We start from the raw sequence: 20,542 nt of genomic DNA, 5'->3' as shown, positions 1-20,542 counted from the left end.
TGAGAGTGCCCTGGTCCTTCTCAACACCCCACTTTATTACTAAAGTAATCACCTTAACTGAAGACCCCGGACAGAGCCTGCAGCCACGGGGGCGGGGGGGCGTTTAGGCTCAGCACGGCTGCTTGTGCTTTAATCACGCAAATGCACCGGGTGCCCAGACACTCCATCCTCCTGGAGGAAAGATCTCAGTGTCTCGACGACTCTGCCCACAACCCTATTTTTCCAAAATGTTCAGTCTCCCGTCCGTGGCTGGCTTCTCTTCTGTGTGTGTTATTTTTTTTTTAATTGAGGCACCGTCAGTTACAATGTGTCGGTTTCCGGCCACTGTGTTCAATATCTTGTCATAACCTACGTGCGCATCAATAGATGAATGGATAAAGAAGATTGAGGGGACGTTTCCGTGGCAATTTTTTTTTTTTTTTTAGTCCCAGAGTTTTTCATTGCTTCTCTGTAAAGCTGTCTGTCCTTGACTCGTGTTGGCCCCTTCTTGGTCTCAGACATCTGGTCTCCAGCACTTGGGGAGGATGGACGTCTGCGGTTTTAAGCCTCTCAGTTTGTGATTCATTTGCTACGGCCACTGTAGAAAATTAATACGCCCGCTCTGTCCACGCAGGAAGGGGCACAGAGGCTTCAGGCCATCAGCTGCGTCATCGGCGCTGGGGACTGGTGAGCGCTTTGGAGTTGGATCTGTCCACAGCTGGTGGTGGAAGAGGGGCAGGGCGTGGGGCTGGGGGTACAGGCTGTTTTAGGGCTGTGTGCTCATCAAGGACAGAAGGCTGAGCTGAAACCCAGGTGGGACCCACAAGATTTGTCATCCCTTTAATGAGGCTTATGGAATTTTCTAGGGTGACCTGACTTGAGCTCATTCCCGGGCCTCCAGCAAGGAGCTTCTGACGGCAGCGCTGAGCCCCTGGCCGGCCCCCGCCCCCAGCGTCTTCCTTATAGACCCGTGGTCCCCAAAGCTGGGACAGCCGGGGGGTCCTCAAAGCCAGGCCGGCGTGGAGGAAGATGGGTTCCCCGGAGGACCAGGCCTACCGTCTCCTCAAGGAGCACTGCCACGGCTTCATGGTGTCCCAGGTAGGGCGGCGATCCCCTGGCTCGGGGTCCGTTGCAGGGAGCTGCGGAGGCAGAGCGGGGCTTGAGTGCCTAATGGGGACGGGGCCTCGCTTGGGAGTATGCGAGTGTTGTGGAACTATGGCCGAGTGTATGCGCAGAAGGCCGGCCACCGGGGCCCTTCTGGGACGTCTGCTGGTACCATGGACCGTGTCTCAGAATGAAGTTCTTAAGTGCTTAGCCTGAAATAGGTACGAAGAGAAATGAGGCGATGCTCACTAAAACACATGTATCGACGTATTGGAAACAGTTGTTTTTTTTTTTTTTTGAATTGAAGTCTAGTCAGTTTACAACGTTGTGTCAGTTTCTGGTGCACAGCGTCGTGTGTCAGTCTTGCATGCACACGCATAGATTCCTGTTCATATTCTTTTTCATTATAAGTTGCTACAAGATATTGAACAGAGTTCCCTGTGCTGTACGGTATAAACTGGTTTATCTGTTTTATACATAGTAGTTAGTATCTGCAGATCTCGAACTCCCAGTGTGTCCCTTCCCACCCCCGGCCCCCACCCCTGGTAATTATAAGTTCATTTTCTGTGTCTCTAAGTCTGTTTCTGTTTTGTAAATAAGTTCATTTGCATCTTTTTAAAAATAATACATTTTATGTATTTATTTTCATTGAAGTCTTGTCCGTTACAATGTTGTGTCCACGTCCGGTGCGCAGCATCGGGTGTCGCTCATGCATACACATACATAGATTCCTTTGCATGTTCTTTTTCATGATAGGTGACCACAAGGTATTGAATATGCTTTAAAAAAAAAATAAAATCACATAGCAGTAGAGTAACGTAGGAGTTCTTGTCTGTTCCACACTAAAATTTAAAATCCAGATGGGTGTGGAAGGTTCGCCCACAACGTAGCAGAATCAGCGTGTCACCCCTTCCCGTGGGCGAGTAGATTGTGTGCACAGTGACAGTGGCAGGCACAGGACACGCAGTGTGTGAGTCCGTCTACAGGAAACGCCCAGGACACGCAAAGCCACAGACACAGAAAAGTGGGTTCCTGGTGCCAGGGGCTGGGGGATGGGGGTGACGGCTCACGGGGACAGGGTCTCCTTTGGGCGGGCGACGAGAATGTTCTGGACGCAGACAGAGGTGGCTGGTTGCACAACACTGTGAGCTGGCTAAACGCCCCGCATTCTTTAGTCGAAAATGGTTAAAGGTGATTCTCACGCTGCTTGAATTTTGCTTCAATAAGAGAAAGGGAGGCAGAGGGCTGGTTGTAGCTCAGGAGTAGAGCGCGTGCCTGGTGTGCACAAGGTCTTGGGTTCGATCCCCAGTGCCTCCGTTAAAAAAATAAATGAAATTCTCTCCCCAACCCTCCCCCCCCCAAAAAAATCAAACAAGTAACAAAGTAAAAAAATTAAAAGTGGAGGCAATTGGAGTCTGGTTTTATCTTTCAAAGGCTCACCGTTGCCCAGTCTGTTGAATGAGGTGATGAGCGGTGGGTGGAGATCTCGGCGTGGGCGCACGCCGGCGCCGTTGGGGATAGACTCGATCCTGTGTCTCGGGGGAGCTGAGCCTCGCCGGCTACAAAGCTGTTTGGGGCATTTGTTGTTCGAGTGTTCTTTGACGGTGGCCGTGCCGACAGGTGCGAGGTGCTGCCTCGTCATGGTTTTGGTCTGCATTTCCCCTGATGTTGGCGATGCTGAGCAGCTTTTCGTGCTCCTGTTGGCCGTCCGCGTTTCCTCTTCTGGAAAAAAAAACGTCTGTTCAGCGCTTCTGCCCCAATTTTAAATGGGTGGGTTGGTGGTTTGCTTTGTAACTGAAGTGGGGTTGATTTAAAATGTTGGGTTCGTTTCTGGGGCACAGTGTGCATGGACTTGGCGGGCATTATGCTGAGACAAATGAGTCAGACAGAGAAACACAAATACTGTGAGATGTCACTAAGATGCGGAATCTGAAAGGAAGGAGTGGAGATAACAGAAAAGAAACAGACTCATCGACGCAGAGAAGGAACTGGTGGTGACCCGTGGGGAGACGGGGAGGGGAGGGACAAGGTGGAGATGGAGGATTAAGAGATACAAACCATCAGGTGTAAAATGAGCTACAAGGATGTGCTGTGCAACACGGGGAACAGAGCCAAGCTTTTATAGTAACTGTAAATGGAGTGTAAGCTTTAAAGCTTGTGCGTCACTATATTGTATAGTGATGTAACGTATTGTAACTTATAATATTGTAAATGAAATATACTTCAATTATAAAAATATATTATAAAATACATACATAAATTTAAAAAAAAATAAGGTGTTCAGAGGCAGGTGGAAGGAAAGGACCCGTGGCTGGGCTTCTCGGGTGGGAGAACGGGGTTCCTCTGGGCTTTTTGGAGTGAACCTGCAATTCTGAGGACACACAGCTTCCCCACGGGGTGGCTGAACACCCTTGGGGCCGAGAGATGCATGTCCGTCAGTAGGTGGGGGGTGAGGCTCCGTGGCAGCATGACCAGGGGTGGGACTGGGGGCTAGGGGTGTCTGCAGCTGGTGGTGGATCCAAACCCGCCAGCACGGACGAGCGTGGTGTCTCACGTTCTCTGCGGCAGCTTTCACGACATGTGATGACGTGGTGGCCTCTGGCCACGCCGCCGCGGGTTCTGAGCTCGTGCGTGGTCTGTGCTGACTCCATCCTCCGACGGGGGCGCTCAGATTCAGGGAGAGGGGACTGAAAACGGAAGTGAGATGTCTTCCCCCTCCAAGGGCGGGGAGCCCCGGATTCCTCTCCGGAGACCCCCCCCCCGCAAGGGTGACGTCTGCCGCTTTTAGCCCCACTGAGAAAAGGAAAAGGGGCTCCTTCTACAGAAAACGGCGTGACCTGGTGCCTTTCCCTTGTTCGACCTCGCCGTGCTGCCAGCCTGCCCCCAGCCGGTGGGGCTGCTCGCTCACGGGGGCATTCGTGGGTGTGTAAGTCTTGGGAGGAAAGTCACTCTGGTCCATGGGATTCCACAGCATTGGGCTGTCACCATTCAGCAGAGCAATAGCCAATGCCATCTTGCTGGAATAAAACTTAATTACCTTAATAGAGCAAGACTCAATACAATGTCAGTAGAACCGGAGTTCATCCAACGTTAATAGAATAAGACGTCATGCAACCTTACAGAGTAAGGGTCCGTGAAGGTTCCTTATACGCGGAGTGGAAGCGACCTGAACCCAGGGGCTCACACAACCAGAACAGGGTGAGAGTTAACGCCGACTTCGCAGGATAGGAATAGACACAATGTTAGCGGAATAAACACTAATGCATCGTAGTAGCACACAATTGAATACAACTTAATAGCACGAGAGCTAATAAAATCTTCATTAAAAAAAAAAAACCCAAATACAACTTTAATAGGATGAGTGTTAATAACATCTCAGTCGAGCAAGAGTGATTACAGCTTTTTTTACTTCTTCTGTTTTTGTGGGTTTTTTTTTTTTTTTAGGTGGGGGTGGTAATTAGGTTTATTTCTTTATTTTCTTTTAATTTTTTTAATGCAGGTGAGGATTGAACCCAGGACCTCATGCAGGCTAAGCACATGCTCTGCCCCTAAGAGACAGCCTGCCTCCCCCCAGGGGTTACAGCTTTGATAGAATTAGACTTAATCCAGCTAATGCCGTCTTAATAGGATAGAACTGAATGCAACCTTAATACAATACGAGTTAGTGGGACCTTAACAAGAGTTGATACAATCTTAACAGAATAAGGGTGAATGCAACATTAACAGAACAGGATTGGATACAATCTTAAGGAGAGTGAAGGCAACCTTCGCAGAGTAAGAGCTGATGGAATTTTAGTTTCATGTAGTGGTTCTCGCACAGGGACTGCGCGGGGCCCCGGGGGGGCACTTGGCAAAGTCTGGGGATGTTTGTGGTTGTCACAACTGTGGGAGGTCCTGGCATACGGCGGGTGGAGACCAGAGACGCAGCTCCACACCCCGCTGTGCACAGGACGCCCCCCATCAGAGTCCTGTAGCCCCACATGTCACAAGTTTGGCTGCCTTAATAGAGTAAGAATTAATAGTATCTTAGGGGGAGGCTGTAGCTCAGAGGTGGAGTGTGTGCCTTGCATGCACGAGATCCTGGGTTCAGTCCCCGGTGCGTCCATTAAAAAAAAAAAAATAACAGAACCATAATCAAAGAATTCAGAGTTAATAGCTTGACACTTCCCTCCCTGACATGCATTTTGAGAGCTTCCCAGTGTTGGCGGCAAAGGAAGCATGGAGTTCCCTCGTTAACAAAGAGGCGGGTCTTTTTCTTACGGGGACCGTGTGTCCCCGTGGGCAGACGTCTGTGACCCACCTCTCACGGCTAACATCCGTGTGGTGGCCTGGGGCCTTGGCACCCACCCAAAATGAGTGTGCCAGGGGACAACTGCATTAGCAATTTGTTCTTTTTTTTTTTTTTAAATAATCTTTTCTGTGTTATTTGAAGGCGTGACCTATTCACTTCTTTAGACAGAGAAGGAGAGAAAAAAAAAAAATAACCAACCGATCTTAAGACTCAAACACCACCGTGTAGGGAACACCACTGACATCTTTAGAAAAAAAAAGTAATATATATATTTCCTTGTTTGGAAAATCAAAATGCATAGGGAAGGGCTTGGAATGAAAATGCAGAAGGCGCTCTCTGTCCCCCATTCTCCAAATCCCTGCTCCCAAGGGTGACCCCCGTTGACCCTGAGAGACAGACGGCCTCCCTCATCTTTGCTCACTCATCTTTGCTCCCCCATCTTTGCTCCCCGCCGGCCCCCCGGCCAGTGAATGGCCCTGTGGGACCCTGCGTCTCCGGGGGCAGCCCCCACTACGCCCTGGTCCCCACCCTCCCCGGGGACCAGCCCATCCAGTCCCTGCAGGATGGGACAGTATTCTGGTTTAGCACTTAACAGAGCAGGAGCAGTTGCTTCCTGGGTGCAAGGTGGAAGCATCATTAAAAAATATTTTAAAAAAATTTTTTTATTGTGTTAAAACAGATGCAGTGTAAAACTGACCATCTGAACAGTTTTTAAGTGCCCATGTCAGAGGCATCAAATTCATTCCCACTGTTGTGCAGCCGTCCCCACCATCATCGCCAGAACGCGTCCATCTTCCCAAACTGAGGCTCTGTCCCCATGAGGCACTCACTCCCCCTCTGTCTTCCCCCAGGCCCCAGCCCCCACACTCCTAATCCTTATGAATCTGATCCTTCTCCTGTGAGCCGTCAGTCCATCCCGCTCCCCCAGCCCCGGACAACCCCGAATCCGCCTGCTGTGTCTGTGGATCTGCGTGTTCTGGGCGTTTCCTGTAACTGGACTCACACCCTATGTCCTTTGTCTGCTTCTCTCTCTGAGCATCCTGTGTTCAGGGTCCGTCCGCATCGCAGCCTGTGTCGGACCTCCCTTCCTTTCTAAGACTGGACGCTACAGTGCATTGCGTTTATGCTAGATTTTGTTTGTCCACCCACCGCTCCATCGGTGGACACGTGGGTGGCGTCCCCCTTTGGGCCGCTGTGAGTGCTGCTTCAGTGAGCACGGGTGTCCGCGCTGTTTGCTCCAGCCTTTGGGGGTCCGCACCCCGCAGCGGGATGTCTGGATCCTACAGTCCTCCCGCGCTTAGGGCTTTGAGGAACCGCCGTCCTGTTTTCCGCGGCGTTTCCGAACGCACCCCCACCACCCACCCCGTGGCCTGTGTGCCTCTAAGCGTGTGGCTCCGAACGGGATCAAAGCTGCTTTGGTTTCTGCCCCCGCCCCGAGGTGCTGTTCTCCGCCTGTGAGCTGGGAGTGTTCGACCTTCTGGCCGAGGCCCCGGGGCCCCTGGCGTCGGCGGAGGTGGCCGCACGCCTGGCCAGCAGCCCCCGAGGGACAGAGCAACTGCTGGACGCCTGTGTGTCCCTGAAGCTGCTTCAAGTGGACGTGAGGCGAGGAAAAGGTCAGTGTCCTTCCTGTTTCGAAGAAGGTGTTTAAAATAGGCACACGAGGCACGTCCTTTTCTGTGAAGGGCCAGAGGCTCAGGGCTCTCGGCGCTGCGGGCCGGCCCCGCGGCCCCTGCCGCCGCCTCGCGTGTCTGCCCTTGGAGCATCCAGGCAGCCGGAGACAGCATGGAAACAAACGGTGGGGCTGAGTTCCAATAAACCTTATTGATCAACTAGCTGGTGGGGCCAGGGTGCTGATAAAACTTTACTGACCAAACAGGCAGTGGGCCAGGGTTCCAGGAGCGGGTGCCGGGCCGGTGGGAGGCGCGAGGGGTGGGCCTTCTGCTTGCCGCAAGGACTTGAGTCCCCGCCGGACTTCGGGGGTGCAGAGACGGGGGAATGGGTTACCTTGAGCAGGAAGACGTCGCTGGGGCGTGGCCGGTGCGCAGATAGCCCGGCTTGGAAACCAGGTAGGTGTCGGGGTGCACGGCGGCCAGAGCCACCGGCGGCAGGCACGGCGCGTGAACAGCCTTTGCAGAGCACCCCCCACCCCGTTCCCCTGCCGGTACTGCCGCGTCTGGACCTGCACCCCGTGCTGACCTCGGCCAGGGGGCACCTGTGCAGGGTGCAGACGGTGGGAACCACCTGGGGGGGGGGGCCTGGGGTGCCTGCCGACACTCAGCCCAGGCCGGTGAGGAGGTGGGCAGGTGGGCAGGAAGGAGGCACTCGGACGCTCACCTCGGAGGCCAGGTGGGCGGAGAGCCTGTTCCAGCTCTGCCGTGGGGTCCGCATAAGAGACCCACAGCATCCGTCAGGTGTGATGGACTGTGCGGAGATGATGAGAGGCTGGAACGTTACTCTTGGCGAGCGGGGCAAGCGTGCTCCTGCGCTAAGAGGGAACAGGACCACAGTGGGGTCCCAGGCACCACGGCTGGGTCCCCAGGAGAGGAGAGGAGGATGCAGGCTCGGACACCAGAGAGGCGCCCTGGACGTGCGGCCCTGAGCTGCCCAGAGCCACCCTCCTGATCGGGACGAGGCCTCCCTGGGTTGGCAGGGCGGAGGCACGGGGCAGCTCGGAGCCCAGCTGAGGGCCCGCCCAGAGAGCACGGTGTCCTCTGCAGCCTGGGGGCTGCACGCCCGCCCGCACGTTGTCGTGAAGACTGTGTCCTTCACCCGGCCGGGCCCCCTGCCGCGTAGCTGAGCTCGGCCAAAAAGCCCCCCGTCCCTCCCCAGTCTTTGTTTCCTTTTCACGAGTCGGGGTGTTGCCCCCCCCATTTGTTGAGTGTTAAACCAGTTATTAAAAATCCACAGACTGCAGTAAACACTTCCACCTGCTCCACAAGGTCTCCCACAGCATTTGCCAAAGTTGAAGCCGACAGGTGCGCCAGGTGCCCACCGGCCGGGACCAGGGGCCAGCCACCCGGAGGGATTATGTGCAATGCACGTAGGCAATGACGTGACGTCTGGCTCATGTCTGTTTTCTGTCCTTTCTGTTTGCAGCCGTCTATGGGAACACGGAGCTTGCCAGCACCTACCTGGCCAGGACCGGCCCCAGGTCCCAGCAGAACATGCTGCTGTACATGGCCAGGACGACCTACGCATGCTGGGGCCACCTGGCCGAGGCCGTGAGGTGCGTGTGGCATCACCGAGTCCCCAGGGCTGCCTGGGGGCTGCTTTCGGGGCGTCCCCGGGGAGACAAAAGGCGGGCTTTGCCAGAGAACCAGACACGGCATCACTCGGTTCAGAAACGCAGAGCAGGTGTCTGAAGTCGCCTGGGGGTGACCGACGGGATTCCTCGAATGACGCCATGATGAGAACCCCTGTGTTTCTCGGGTCTCCGAGGGGAGGGGAAGGTGGCCCAGAACCGAGGGTGGGAAACCTCACAGGCTGATGTCACTGCGATGGCTTTTGTGCACACGGGTTCCCAGCCCACAAGACTGACCCCAGGGCTGGAGGACCCTCTGATGGGGTGGGGGTGTCCTGTGCCCCGTGGGACGTGGAGCTGCGTCCCTGGTCTCCACCCGGCACACGCCAGGAGCTCCCCTTCTCCAGTGGTGACAACCGGAAAAGTGTCCAGATGTTGCCCTGTGTTCCCTGGGAGGACGGAATTGCCTCCCGCTGACAACCGTGGCTCTGTTTTCTCTTTTATTTTTTAAATTTTTTTTTGGAGGGGTGGAGATAATTAGGTTTTTCTTTAATTATTTTTATGGAGGGACTGGGGAGGGAACCCAGGACCTCATGCCTGCTACGCACGCCGCCTACCCCTGAGCTGCACCCTCCCCACCCGCGCGTGCTCTTTCTGAACTGTTTCACCTTGAGCCCCGCCTCGAGCCGGCGGTAGCTCATTAGCCGTGGAAGTCTCAGGGTCAGGCTCTACCACTGATTTCGGAAAAGACACCGCTCAGCGCCTTCGTGGTTACCATCACTGTCCGACTCCACATTCCTGCTCCCAAGTCACGTGCAGTGAGACTGACCTCCAGGGCAGCCGGGGATGCGGTTCTGAGTGTCCCCGGGCGGCCCCGGGGCAGAGCTGCAGGCGGGGGATCCCCCGGGGCTGGGGCGTCAATTGCATGAGGGACAGGCCTGAAGCTTGGGGTCCCGGGGACTCTCGGCACGTCTTTGCAGGAGACCAAGGCGTCAGGGGCCTCGTGTCACAATCAGCCAAGAGGGCATGGTGGGGACAGAGGCAGAGTGGACACTGAACGCCCGTCTAAAGGGCCAGCCTCCCGTGAGCTCCCACCGCTGCGTCCACGCGGCAACGTCGGGCCACGGCTGCCACAGCTTCTGAGGTGTGTGTTTTCCAAGAAGCAGGCTGTCGGGGGGAGGGTCTAGCTCAGGGGTAGAGCGTGTGCTTAGCATGCACGAGGTGCTGGGTTCAATCCCCAGTCCCTCCATTAAAAAAAAAAATGAATATATAAACGTAATCCCCCCCAAAAAGCCCCAAGAAACAGGACATGTAGATTTTAACAGTGATCTCCGAAGTGTTTGAGGTTGGAACCCATTCAGTTAAAAAAAAGAAGCTGGGAGGCCGTTAGGGTAGATCTCAGTGGTAGGGCTTGTGCTTGGCATGCACGAAGCCTGGGGTTCAATCCCCAGTCCCTCCATTAAATAAATAATAGACAAATAAACCTAATTACCTCCGCCCCAAAATAAAAATTTAAGAATTGGGGGAGCTCAAGCAAGCACCGGGTGAAAGGTGCCCGAGGGGACAAGAACGAAAACCTCACCGTCTCGTCCCTCGTGCAAAAAGGAAGCCAGCTTTGGAGCCATGGAGAGTGACCCTCCGCTGCTCACCTCTGCCCTGTGCTTCCGTACGAGGCTGCCTCGTGTTGGTTTAGGATTCCTGCTCTAGTGGCCTTTCCACCGCCGTCTCCTGAAGGTCGGGCGGACAGGGTGCCTCACGTGACCAAAGGCTGGCTCATCAATTATCCGTGAAAGGGGAGGGGGTTGATTTCGGGGCTGCCAGGTTGGGAGGGGACAAGTCACAGGGGGGCAGCTCACCTGGGCATCGGGGGAGCTGGCCAAGGTGGGGTGAGGACCCGGAAATCTTTCACCCTGGCCGCCACGGTGGAGGGGGCGGGCCAGCTGGCTCTCCAGCGGCAAGGAGGTTCCAACTGCCCAGACGCCAGGGGACCGCTCTCCTTAGACGGCCCCTCCATGGCTTCTCCGCTCGCATCGGGGAGCCTGCGGCCCCGAACGCCCAGCTCGCGTAGAGCACACGGGAACGGAATTCCGGAGTGTGCTGGGTTCCCGAAGGAGGTTCCCTGCGTGCCGTGAGCAGGGGTCTGGGGCCACCTGTGTGCGTCCTGGGTAGTCGCCTCTCAGAACCCCAGTGACCGCCTACCCCCCCCCCCCCCCCCCCATTTTCAGAGAAGGGAGGAACCAGTACCTGAAGGCCTTCGGCGTCCCTGCGGAGCAGCTCTTCACCGCCATCTACAGGTGACGCCAAGGGCCAGCTCTGGGGGGCCGTGCTTGGTTCTACAACTCAGGGCTGCAGAATTGGGGCCAAACAGAGCCAAACAGAAGAAAGCTGAAAGTTGATACTTAATTTATCATTTCTTAAAAAAAAAAAAATCCCCAGATTTGGCAGCTCTGATGTTTGTCTGGGTCCATGTCCCGCATCGATGCCAATATTTTTATCTTTGTTTTTCGGTAGAAAAACGAGGCACCCCTTTTCCTGTGGCTGCAGTTACCCAGGGAATACGTCTGTCTGTCTGTTTGTTTTCTGTGCAAAGACACGGGGCTCGTGCTTTGCATGCAGCTCTGCTGTAAAAATTCTGAGATGGTGATGCCCCGAGGACTAGGTGCCGGGTGTGTAGCTGCCCAGAGGGTGTGGTGGGAAAAGGAGGAAGGATGTAGAGAGCTGGTGGTCCTGAGAGGAGCCGGTGCCCTCCCCACCCCTCCCCTCCCCTCCCCGTCTTCCTACAGCGACACCAAACCCACATAGCAGACTCCAAGAGCAGGCAGAGGAGGCAGGGGATGCAGAGGACCCCCAGGCACCCAGCACCGTTGCCTCCTTCTCACCTCCGCCCCCTTCCCAGACCCCTCCTGTTCCCACCGTCTCTTCCCCATCCCCCTGAGTCCCCACCGCCTGGAGCCCTCGCCCCAGCGTGGGTGGACTCCCTCCCGGACTTGCAAAGCAGACCAGACCCTCCTTCTGCCCCGTCGGGTGGGGGACGCTGTCTGAATTTCCCTGATTCAAGAGCATCAGAGCTCCTTTGACGGTGGAAAGGGGCGAGACCCCCTTCTCCATGGCTTCCAGAGACAGGTGATCCCTTCCCGCTGTGCTCGCGGTCTCCTGGAGCTGGGCGTCTGTGGGCGGCTGGCCCGGGGGCACCCTGAGCCCCGCCATCTCCAGCAGCGCAGACTCCAACCCGCAGACGCAAGGCTTACACGCAGGCCTGCGGGACACGGTGCTTTGCTGGGCCCTGGGCTCCCCAGGTTGGGTTGCTGCTCACGCGGCCCACCGTGGGAGTGATGCGGTTCTGACGGGCGTGCTCTCACGGGCCAGGTCGGAAGCCGAGCAGCTGCTGTTCATGCGGGGTCTGCAGGAGGTGTGGAGCGTGTGCGGGGGCAGCGTGCTGGCCGCCTTCGACCTGTCCCCCTTTCCGCTCATCTGCGACCTCGGTGGTGAGTGTCCGCCCCCGGTGTTGGGGCTGTGCTTGGATTCAAGCCTATGAACCCTTGTTTTTTTTTATTGTTGAAGTCGAGCTGATTTACAAGCCTGTGCCGGTTGCAAATGTGCAGCTGAGTGATTCAGTAACATGATTTTTTTCAGGTCTTTTTTTATTATAGGTTATTACAACATATTGACTATAGTTCCCTGTGCTGCACAGTAGGACCTTGTTGTTTATTTATTTTATATATAGCAGTTTGTATCTGCTGATGTCAAACTCCTAATTTACCCTCCTACCTCCTTTCTCCCCTGGCAACCATACGTTTGTTTTCTGTGTCTGTGAGTCTGTTTCTGTTTTGTAAATAAGTTTATTCGCATCTTTTTTTTTTAGATTCCACATATAATTGATACTACAGTATTTGTCTTTCTCTGTCTGACTTACTTCACTTAGTATGATCATCTCCAGGTCCAACCATGTTGCTGCAAATGGCTTTATTTTCTTTTTTCATGGCTGTGTAGTATTCCATTGTATAAATATACTGCAGCTTCTTTATCAACTGTTGATGGACATTTAGGTTGCTTCCATGTCTTGGCTAATGTAAATAGTGCTGCTGGGAACACTGGGGTGAGTGTATCTTTTTATGTTAGAGTTTTCTCCCAATATTACGCTCAGGAGACGGATTGCTGGGTCACGTGGTAAGTCCACTTTCAGTTTTTAAGGCACCGCCACAGTGTCCTCCGTAGTGGCTGCACCCGTTTACGCTCCCACCAGCAGAGCAGGAGGAGAACCCTGGTTGTGCCGGCTCCCCGAGAGCTGATGACAGAAGGAGATGGGAAACCCATGCAGGACCGTGGAGAAAGCCTTTCTTGCACACCCGACGGCTGTCCTGGTCCTAGTTCCCCAGCGTTGCCAGCGAGCAGTGGCCCCAAGGGCAAGGGCGTGGGGCAGAGAGGCGGGTCTCCGTGTGGACAGAGGCCAGAACTCCCCGAGGAGGTGGAGGGGTAGGATCTGATGAAACTCCAACAGCACAGCCTTGTCGTGCTGCCTTCCTGGTGGTGGCAGAAGGCCGTGCGAGCCTGCAGGGATCGGGCGCGCGTTCTGGGGTCCTGTGGGGGGCACGTGCCACCACCCCTCGCTTGGGAACCTTGTGTTCTGTCGCCGACGGGGATGGGAAAGGTGGGTAGCCAGGCCTGCAGGTTAGACGCCAGGCTTGGGGCGAATCGTAGAGCAAAGGCGGGCGGGGCGGGTGGTCCTCCTGCCCATCTTACCGGATGGGGCTCCTCTGACGTAGAAATGCCGGCTACGCCACGGTCTGTTTTCGGCAAACCCTCTTGCTGCCACAGCAGAGGCACGGAAAGCTGCAGCCACCGTTCGGTAGGGATGAGGGGTCGGGAAACCATCCCTGGTGAGGAAGGCACGTGTTTCTGAAGGTCCACCAGTGTTAGTGGTCACTCAAAGCAAGAGTTCAGGGAGCCGCTGGGGATGAAAACACGAGCAGAAGCCCCAGGGCGTGCACGCCGGTGGCAGAGGGCAGGCTCCCCCTGATTTCTCATCAGGGCATTCCCTGGAGATGTCCTTCATGCGTGTCTCGCTCCGGCCCCTGCTTGGCTGTTGTCTGCCCTTGGCGGGGACAGACGCCCTGGCCCAGGACGACATGGTCAGCTCACAGCGTGTGTGGAAGACGGGCGTACGGGCCCGTCCAGCCGGGAAGACACCCTGGACTTCAGGGGCGCACGGACAGTGCAGGCATGAAGACCGGAGCGGGGCACCCCCATGCGCCCGTCCTGTGTCCACCCGCAGGCTGTTCTGGGGCTCTGGCCAAGGAGTGCGTGGCTCTGTACCCCGCGTGTCGCGTCACCGTCTTCGACATCCCGGAGGTGGTACAGATGGCGGAGAAGCACTTCTCCTTCGCGGGCGAGGAACGGATCAGCTTCCGTGAAGGTGGGTTTCCGTGCGCTGTGTCCGCGGGGAGCCCGAGGCAGTGGCGGTGGGGGGCTTGGGAGAGGCCGGCAGCGGACGGTCCGCGTGACTTCCCCCACCCTCCAAATGCCTGCCCTCAGCTTACTCGTGATGGACGCAAAACTGGGAAGGCGCGCTGTTTTTTTGCAGCTAATTCCTGAGCGTTGTATTGCGCTCAGTAGTGCCCCTGAAAATTAACATCCATTCAGAACTCATGAATTAGAATTTACATGGAAATAGCATCTTTGCAGACGGGATGGAGTGAAGGACCTGAGAGGAGGTCCTCCTGGAGGAGGTGGCCCTGCATCCAAGGACAGTGTCCTCAGAAGAGACAGAAGAGGAGAGACACAGACACAGAGGAGACGCCACGTGGAGACGGAGGCAGAGACGGGAGGGAGGCGGCCACCAGCCCAGGGATGGACGCCTGGAGCCCCCAGAAGCTGGAAGAGGCAGGAGGGACCCTCCCCTGGAGCCTTCGGAGGGAGTGCGGCCCTGGGACACCTTGACCTCAGACGTCTGGTCTCCAGGACGGGGGAGGATGGATGCCTGTGGTTTTAAGCCCCCGGTTTGTGGCCAATTCCTTCGGCCGCCCCAGGACCCCCCTGCAGGTGTCTGAATCCAAGTCATTTATCAATGACCGTTAAGTGAAGTCGGTTGACGGCAAGATGAGGGGACAATGACCGACTCAGCAGACTGAGAAGATTCTGAGCTTTCAGGGGCTCAGAGACCAGGGTGGCTTTGCCGGGAGCCAGAAGGGACCCCCTCTGGCCACGGAAACACGGGGTGTGTCTCCCCGGGACGGGCTGCATTCTGACCTGCAGATGCCATGTCTTCCAGTTTACAGAGGAAACCGGCCTTTGGTGGGGTTTTTTTTTTTTTTTTTTTTGCTCACTCAGAAGGAAAACACCATTTCTGCCCACTCTTAAATCTGCTATGAATTCGCTATCTTTTGTTTAAAAAAAGTCACCCCCAAGTTCACGGCATCTCATGGGACAGGCCACCACCGCTGAATCTGGGCTTGAGTACGGGGTCGGCAGTCCCCAGATGTTGACGGGACCACCTCCTTCTGACCTGCTCTGGATCCGAGAGGCTGAGCTCTGGGTGGCCCGGGTGTGCCGGATCGTGCCCTTGAAGGGCTGAGTACCGTTTTTATTTAAAATTCTGACCATCACAATTTTTTTTTGGAGGATGTAGTTAATGTTGATTTTTTAAAAAATGATTGCATTAAAATACCATAGGGTGAGGGGTACCTCAGGGATACAGCGCACGCTTAGCGTGCACGAGGTGCTGGGTTCAATCCCCAGCGCCTCCGTCGAAAAAATCAATTAATGAATAAATCTAATTACCTGCCCCCCTCCCCCAAAAATTTTTTAAAAAATATTCTGAATCCCAATGACCAAGTTTTGGGGCCCCTTATATTTTCTGCACGGAGGAAGAGCTTCAGCCTGATCTTCGCCTCATCTCACCGCTGGGGAGACGGTCTCCGCTTCTTGGAGACTCACGGCCAGTCTTACTCCCATGGCTCGTCTGGAAAATGCGGTGAAGGAGCAGATTTCGGAGGTTGGGGGGATTAAGGCAAATGGCTGGCTGCTGTGAGCTGCTCACGGCTGAGGTTCGGTGTCTGCAGTCGGTCACCAGAGGGGACAGAAGGGGTGTGGACCCTCGTTCTTGGATCTGACTTCCCTCCATTGAAGGCTGCAGGCGAGCAGACGCCCGGCCGAACTTGGCCCTGGGGCTGCAGTTTCCGGAGAAAGACCCTGTCTCTCCTCACTGAGGGGAGGAAAAGCCATTCGGAGGGCTCTCGTTTCCCCTGCCCTACCTCCCCGGCGCCCGTATTTCCCGGGGCGCTCCGCGCAAGGAGGAGACGCGGGGAGCAGCCTAGGTGTCATGCAGGACACGCGCCCCAGCTGCTGTGCATTTCAGAGCCAGCCGAGTGACCCCGGGCCCACCCAGGCCCACCCAGGGTCCCTCCCCACGCCGGTGGTTTTTGCAGGAAAAATGGTGCGAGAGTTGAGCGTGTGCCACCGCCTTCGAGTAAGGGTCTCTCTTGGGCATTTCTGTTCAGCCAGCAAATCGTGTGTGGACAGTCGGTCCAGTTTGGCTCACCACGCAGGAGCCGCTGACCGATCGCCAGGGGCCTCCTGACGCCCGTGGCGTGCGTCCGGGTCCCGCAGGGGCTGGCTGTTGACACGGGGAGCTTAGGAACTTAAGTTAAACTAAATTAAAACCACTTCCCAGACATCGTTTCTTTGGTTGAAGTTGAGGTTGGAAGGTCAGTAGCTGGGGGATCTGGTGGCCTTTCCATGCCGGGGGGGTGGGGAGGCGTCAAGTTGGGCGGGGCTGCAGGCTGACCCCCTGGCACCACCCTGTGTTGCAGGAGATTTCTTCACAGACCCCCTTCCCCATGCGGACCTCTACATCCTGGCCAGGGTCCTGCACGACTGGAGCGACGAGAAGTGCTCTCAGCTGCTGGCGAGAATCCACCACGCCTGCAAGGCAGGTAGGTGGTGGGGCCGCGTGGCGACGTGCGTGTGGGGTCCCTCCATCCTGGTGGCCCACGAGGACGTGAGCACAGCCTCTGTGTGTGATGGGGACAGAGCCCCAGCTGTCCTGTGAGGTCCCTCCATCCTGGTGGCCCACGAGGACGTGGGCACAGCCTCTGTGTGTGACGGGGACAGTGCCCCATTACACTTCCAATCCAGCCGACACGACGGGGCAGGCTGCTCACTGTTCTGGAGTCTGCATGTTGTCCCACAGCTGGAGGCTTGGCTGCGAATGCCCTCAGTGTCCCTTGTCTGTCTCGCCCTGAAGCTTCCGTGATGGCATTGCAAAGCAGCTCACCCAGGCTTGGACACACGGTGAAGCTGCCGGGGGCCGTGGTGGCCTCCCTGCACTGTTCTGTGTTGCATGTCCCACAGCCTGGCTTCGCCGAAGTCGCAGGAAACGTGATGCCCAGTGGTGTCCCCCACGCGAGTCCCAGCCCGGCTCGTGGCCTTCGGTTCGCTCGCAGGGCTTGAGAGCTTGCCTTTTCTCTTTCCTGTTTTTGTTTTCAAATGGGTGAGACTCTTGCATAATTTGGGAACCCAGCGCTGCGTACAGACGTATCTGCAGGGAGGTCTGGCCTGAAGTGCAATCCCCGCAAACCTGCTTGTCTCTGGCTCTTGGAAGTGAGCTGTTTTGTGATGGGGGTCTGCCTGTGCCGGCTTGGTGAAAACAAGAGCATAGATGTCTGTGCACCTGTGTGTGCACGTCGTGCGTGTACAGATGCAGTCGTGTGTGTGTATATGTGCACAGGGATGTATGCGTGTGTGGGGATCTGTGTACATATTACAGATGTGTACGCATTTGTTGGAGTGTTATATACACACATGCACACGTGTGTGCAAATACGACTGCATGTACATATGTGCATGTGGGCATACGTGCATCTGCACATGCAGGTACACGTATACGCAGGGGTCACGGATGCACGTGTGTATAGGTATGCATACATGTACGTGCACGTCTACACAGACACATGGATTCGCACACAATGGTACACACGTATGTGTGACCATGTATATGGATGTGTGCATGTATGTACACGTGCATGTGTGTCTGTACATGTATGCATGCGGATATATGCACACATGCATAGGTATACATGTGTACGTGTGTGTTATGGCTGTGCACCCAGGCAAAAGTGCCTACGTTTGTACATGTGGATGTAGGGTTCTGTGTGTGTGTGCATGAAGCGTGCACAGGTGTGGATGTGTGCGTATACGTGTGCATGTGTATAATATATGTGTACAGATGTATGTGCACAGGCATGTATGACTGTGTGTGTAGGTGTGTGCACGATACATGTGAATGCATGAACACGTGGGTCTATGTGTGCATTGTACATGAGCACGTGGGTGTGCATAGTTAACGTGTGACCATGCACATGCACACATATCTGCATGTGATATGGACATGCACGTGTATATGTTTTTTTTGTGTGTGTGTGTAATGGCCACCATGCATGTGCATGTGTGTGTATGTATCTTTGCATGTGTGTGTGTTTATACACATACATGTACATGCACGTACGTGGGCATGAATGTGCATGTGTGTTTATGCACATGTGTGCACAGACATCAATATGTGGGGGTGTTTGTGGACATATACACACATGAGTGGACAGGTGTATTATGCACGTGTGTGTACACACGGGAATACATGGGGATATGTGTGTGCGTGTTTATCCCGATCAGGTTATGAAGGTGATTTCTACGTGCGTTCCAGTCTGTTCTATTAGGTGCTCGCTCCTCAGAGATCAAGTATACACGTACGGGACCCTGCATGACTGTATGGGTGTGGATGCGTGCGTCTGTGTGTTTATGCACATACCCGCGCACACACGGATCTGCAGGGCACACCCGGATGGTTCGTGCTCTGTGTACCACCATCCACGTGCCCTTCTTCCCTGGACCCCGTAGCCAGGAGCGCTGCCCACATCTGACGGGACGGTCCTCACCGGCCCTGCTCCGCGGCGCTCTGTCTGTGAGCATCCCCGTGTGTCTGCTCCCGAGGCCGGGAGCTGCACCGTGTCCGCACCTTCGCCAGTCAGGGCACATAGAGCGCGGGTCTTGGTTTGGTCCCTGGGGGACTCGCCTCCACTTGGGGCTCGTTGTGGCAAAGGACCCATGACTCGGTAATTGGCAATGAAGCCCTTTTTTTCAAGTCATGCTTATTGGATTAAGTTTTCTTTGAGGATCAGGCACCTAATAAAATGGATTGGAGCTTATATAAAAGTCACCTTCCTAACCCGACGGGATGCTCTCTGCGCTTTTAGAGAGCGCGCTGTGTTCAGTCACCTTGCGGCTTTGTTTCCCAGCGACGCCGGAAGCGCCGAGAAAGACAGCCAGGGCGTGTGCTGGCTTCAGGCCCGCGCGTTACAGCGCTGCGCTTCGGGGGTGGAGGCTCTTCTGCCCTACCCCGCCCCTCCCCAGTCCGGAAAGCCGGACACTTCATCCACGCCGTCCTGTGTTCCCTGTTTCATGCTGGCGTTTGAAAGGTTGAGGACATCTTGACACCCTCTCTTTACGAGACTTTTGATCGGCCATCTGCAGCGTATACAGCCGGTGCTTGAGGCAGTTCAGGGCGTGGCCCGTGCCCCTCACTCTGTTGTCTTCAGCATCTTGGTTCTTTACGTGCGCGTCCCGTCTTTAACCGCATCTCCACCACGGCTGTAGATGCCCAGTGTGTGCGGAGTCAGAATTAAAACCACATGAGGCAGTCAAGTCGCCAAAGGGGGGGCATTGCTCCGGCAGAGCGGCTGTAGCAGCTGCAGGGGCGGGGCCTGACCTTGTCCACACCCCCGTGCTCCCTGCACGTCCCCAGGCGCGCTCAGCACGTCCCACGTTTGTGTGGAATACGTGAAACACTTTATGCCTTGCTTGAAATCTGGAAAGGACCGTCAAGTCGCTCCTCCCAGCCCACCGCCCAGGCATTTGTGAAGCCTTGTCTTCGAGACGAGTCAGTCGCTCCCTCCTAGGGTCCAGGTGGAGCAGACTCGCACCCACCTGTGTCTCCTGGGGGCTGGTCATCCATGGCGATGACGCTGGTGACTCCCATGCCCCCGCTGGCTTAGACCCCGAGTGGCCTGGAGAGGGGGTGGCTTTGCACACACATATGCACACACACAGACAGACACGTCTGGTCACTCGTGCAGACCTGTCCAGCGTCTCAGGGCCACCCTCGTGTGCTGGGGCTGAAAGCAAGCGAGGGTCCACAGCTTCAGGCCCGCCGTGCAGCCGACGAGGGAGGATGCCTGGGCTGGGGGCTGGGAGGGGGGAGCCCGGGAGGAGCAGCGGGTCCTCAGTCTTGGGGGACCCTCACTCACGCCCCAGCTCTCCGTGTGGCAGGCGGTGGCGTCCTGGTCATCGAGAGCCTCCTGGACCCAGACGGGCGGGGGCCGCTGACCACGCAGCTCTACTCCCTCAACATGCTGGTGCAGACGGAGGGCCGGGAGAGGACGGCCGCGCAGTACCGCGCGCTCCTGGCGCCCGCCGGCTTCCCCCGCGTCCACTGCAGGCGGACCGGGGGCACCTACGACGCCGTCTTGGCCCGGAAGTGACTCCCTGCGGGGGCGCAAAACATTGCAATAAAGAGGTGGTCTCCGTGACGTCTCCTGTCTTGTCTTTGTTCCTGGAGGGCAGGTGACATGGGGTTTCCGCTGGCGGCCGGCGACTGCCTGTCACTGTGTGGATTTTATCTTCTTTCCTTTCCTTTCACTTATTTCTATGATTTCATCCTATTTCGTTTCATTTTCATTATGTGATGACGTTAAGGGCCTGAGAGGAGGTCCTCCTGGAGGAGGTGGCCCTACATCCAAGGACAGTGTCCTCAGAAGAGACAGAAGAGGAGAGACACAGGCACAGAGGAGACGCCACGTGGAGACGAGGCAGAGACGGGAGGGAGGCGGCCACCAGCCCAGGGATGGACGCCTGGAGCCCCCAGAAGCTGGAAAAGG

At 56.0% G+C, this 20,542-nt stretch overlaps 1 protein-coding gene across 1 annotated transcript; it reads left to right on the top strand.

Annotated features, from left to right (window-relative positions):
- Nucleotides 1-745: 745 nt before the first annotated feature.
- On the top strand, nucleotides 746-20,175 carry ASMT (acetylserotonin O-methyltransferase). Its single transcript, XM_064483547.1, has 8 exons — nucleotides 746-1,077; nucleotides 6,813-6,987; nucleotides 8,471-8,600; nucleotides 10,841-10,909; nucleotides 11,982-12,100; nucleotides 13,888-14,028; nucleotides 16,424-16,546; nucleotides 19,935-20,175. Exons 1-8 carry the CDS (start codon nucleotides 1,009-1,011, stop codon nucleotides 20,144-20,146), a joined length of 1,038 nt encoding a protein of 345 aa, XP_064339617.1. The 5' UTR covers nucleotides 746-1,008; the 3' UTR covers nucleotides 20,147-20,175.
- The last annotated feature ends 367 nt before the right edge of the window (nucleotides 20,176-20,542 follow it).

This window comes from Camelus dromedarius, chromosome Y, assembly GCF_036321535.1.
Source record: "Camelus dromedarius isolate mCamDro1 chromosome Y, mCamDro1.pat, whole genome shotgun sequence".
In the NCBI taxonomy this organism is placed as follows: domain Eukaryota; kingdom Metazoa; phylum Chordata; class Mammalia; order Artiodactyla; family Camelidae; genus Camelus; species Camelus dromedarius.
Note: the sequence above shows the minus strand (reverse complement) of the source record. Positions and strands in the feature narration are given on the sequence as shown.

Excerpts from the sequence above, each read along its gene's own strand:
- ASMT (XM_064483547.1), top strand. The coding sequence starts at position 1,009 with ATGGGTTCCCCGGAGGACCAGGCCTACCGTCTCCTCAAGGAGCACTGC. Across the intron at positions 1,078-6,812 it reads ACGGCTTCATGGTGTCCCAG|GTGCTGTTCTCCGCCTGTGA; the intron begins GTAGGGCGGCGA and ends CCCCGCCCCGAG. Across the intron at positions 6,988-8,470 it reads GGACGTGAGGCGAGGAAAAG|CCGTCTATGGGAACACGGAG; the intron begins GTCAGTGTCCTT and ends TTCTGTTTGCAG.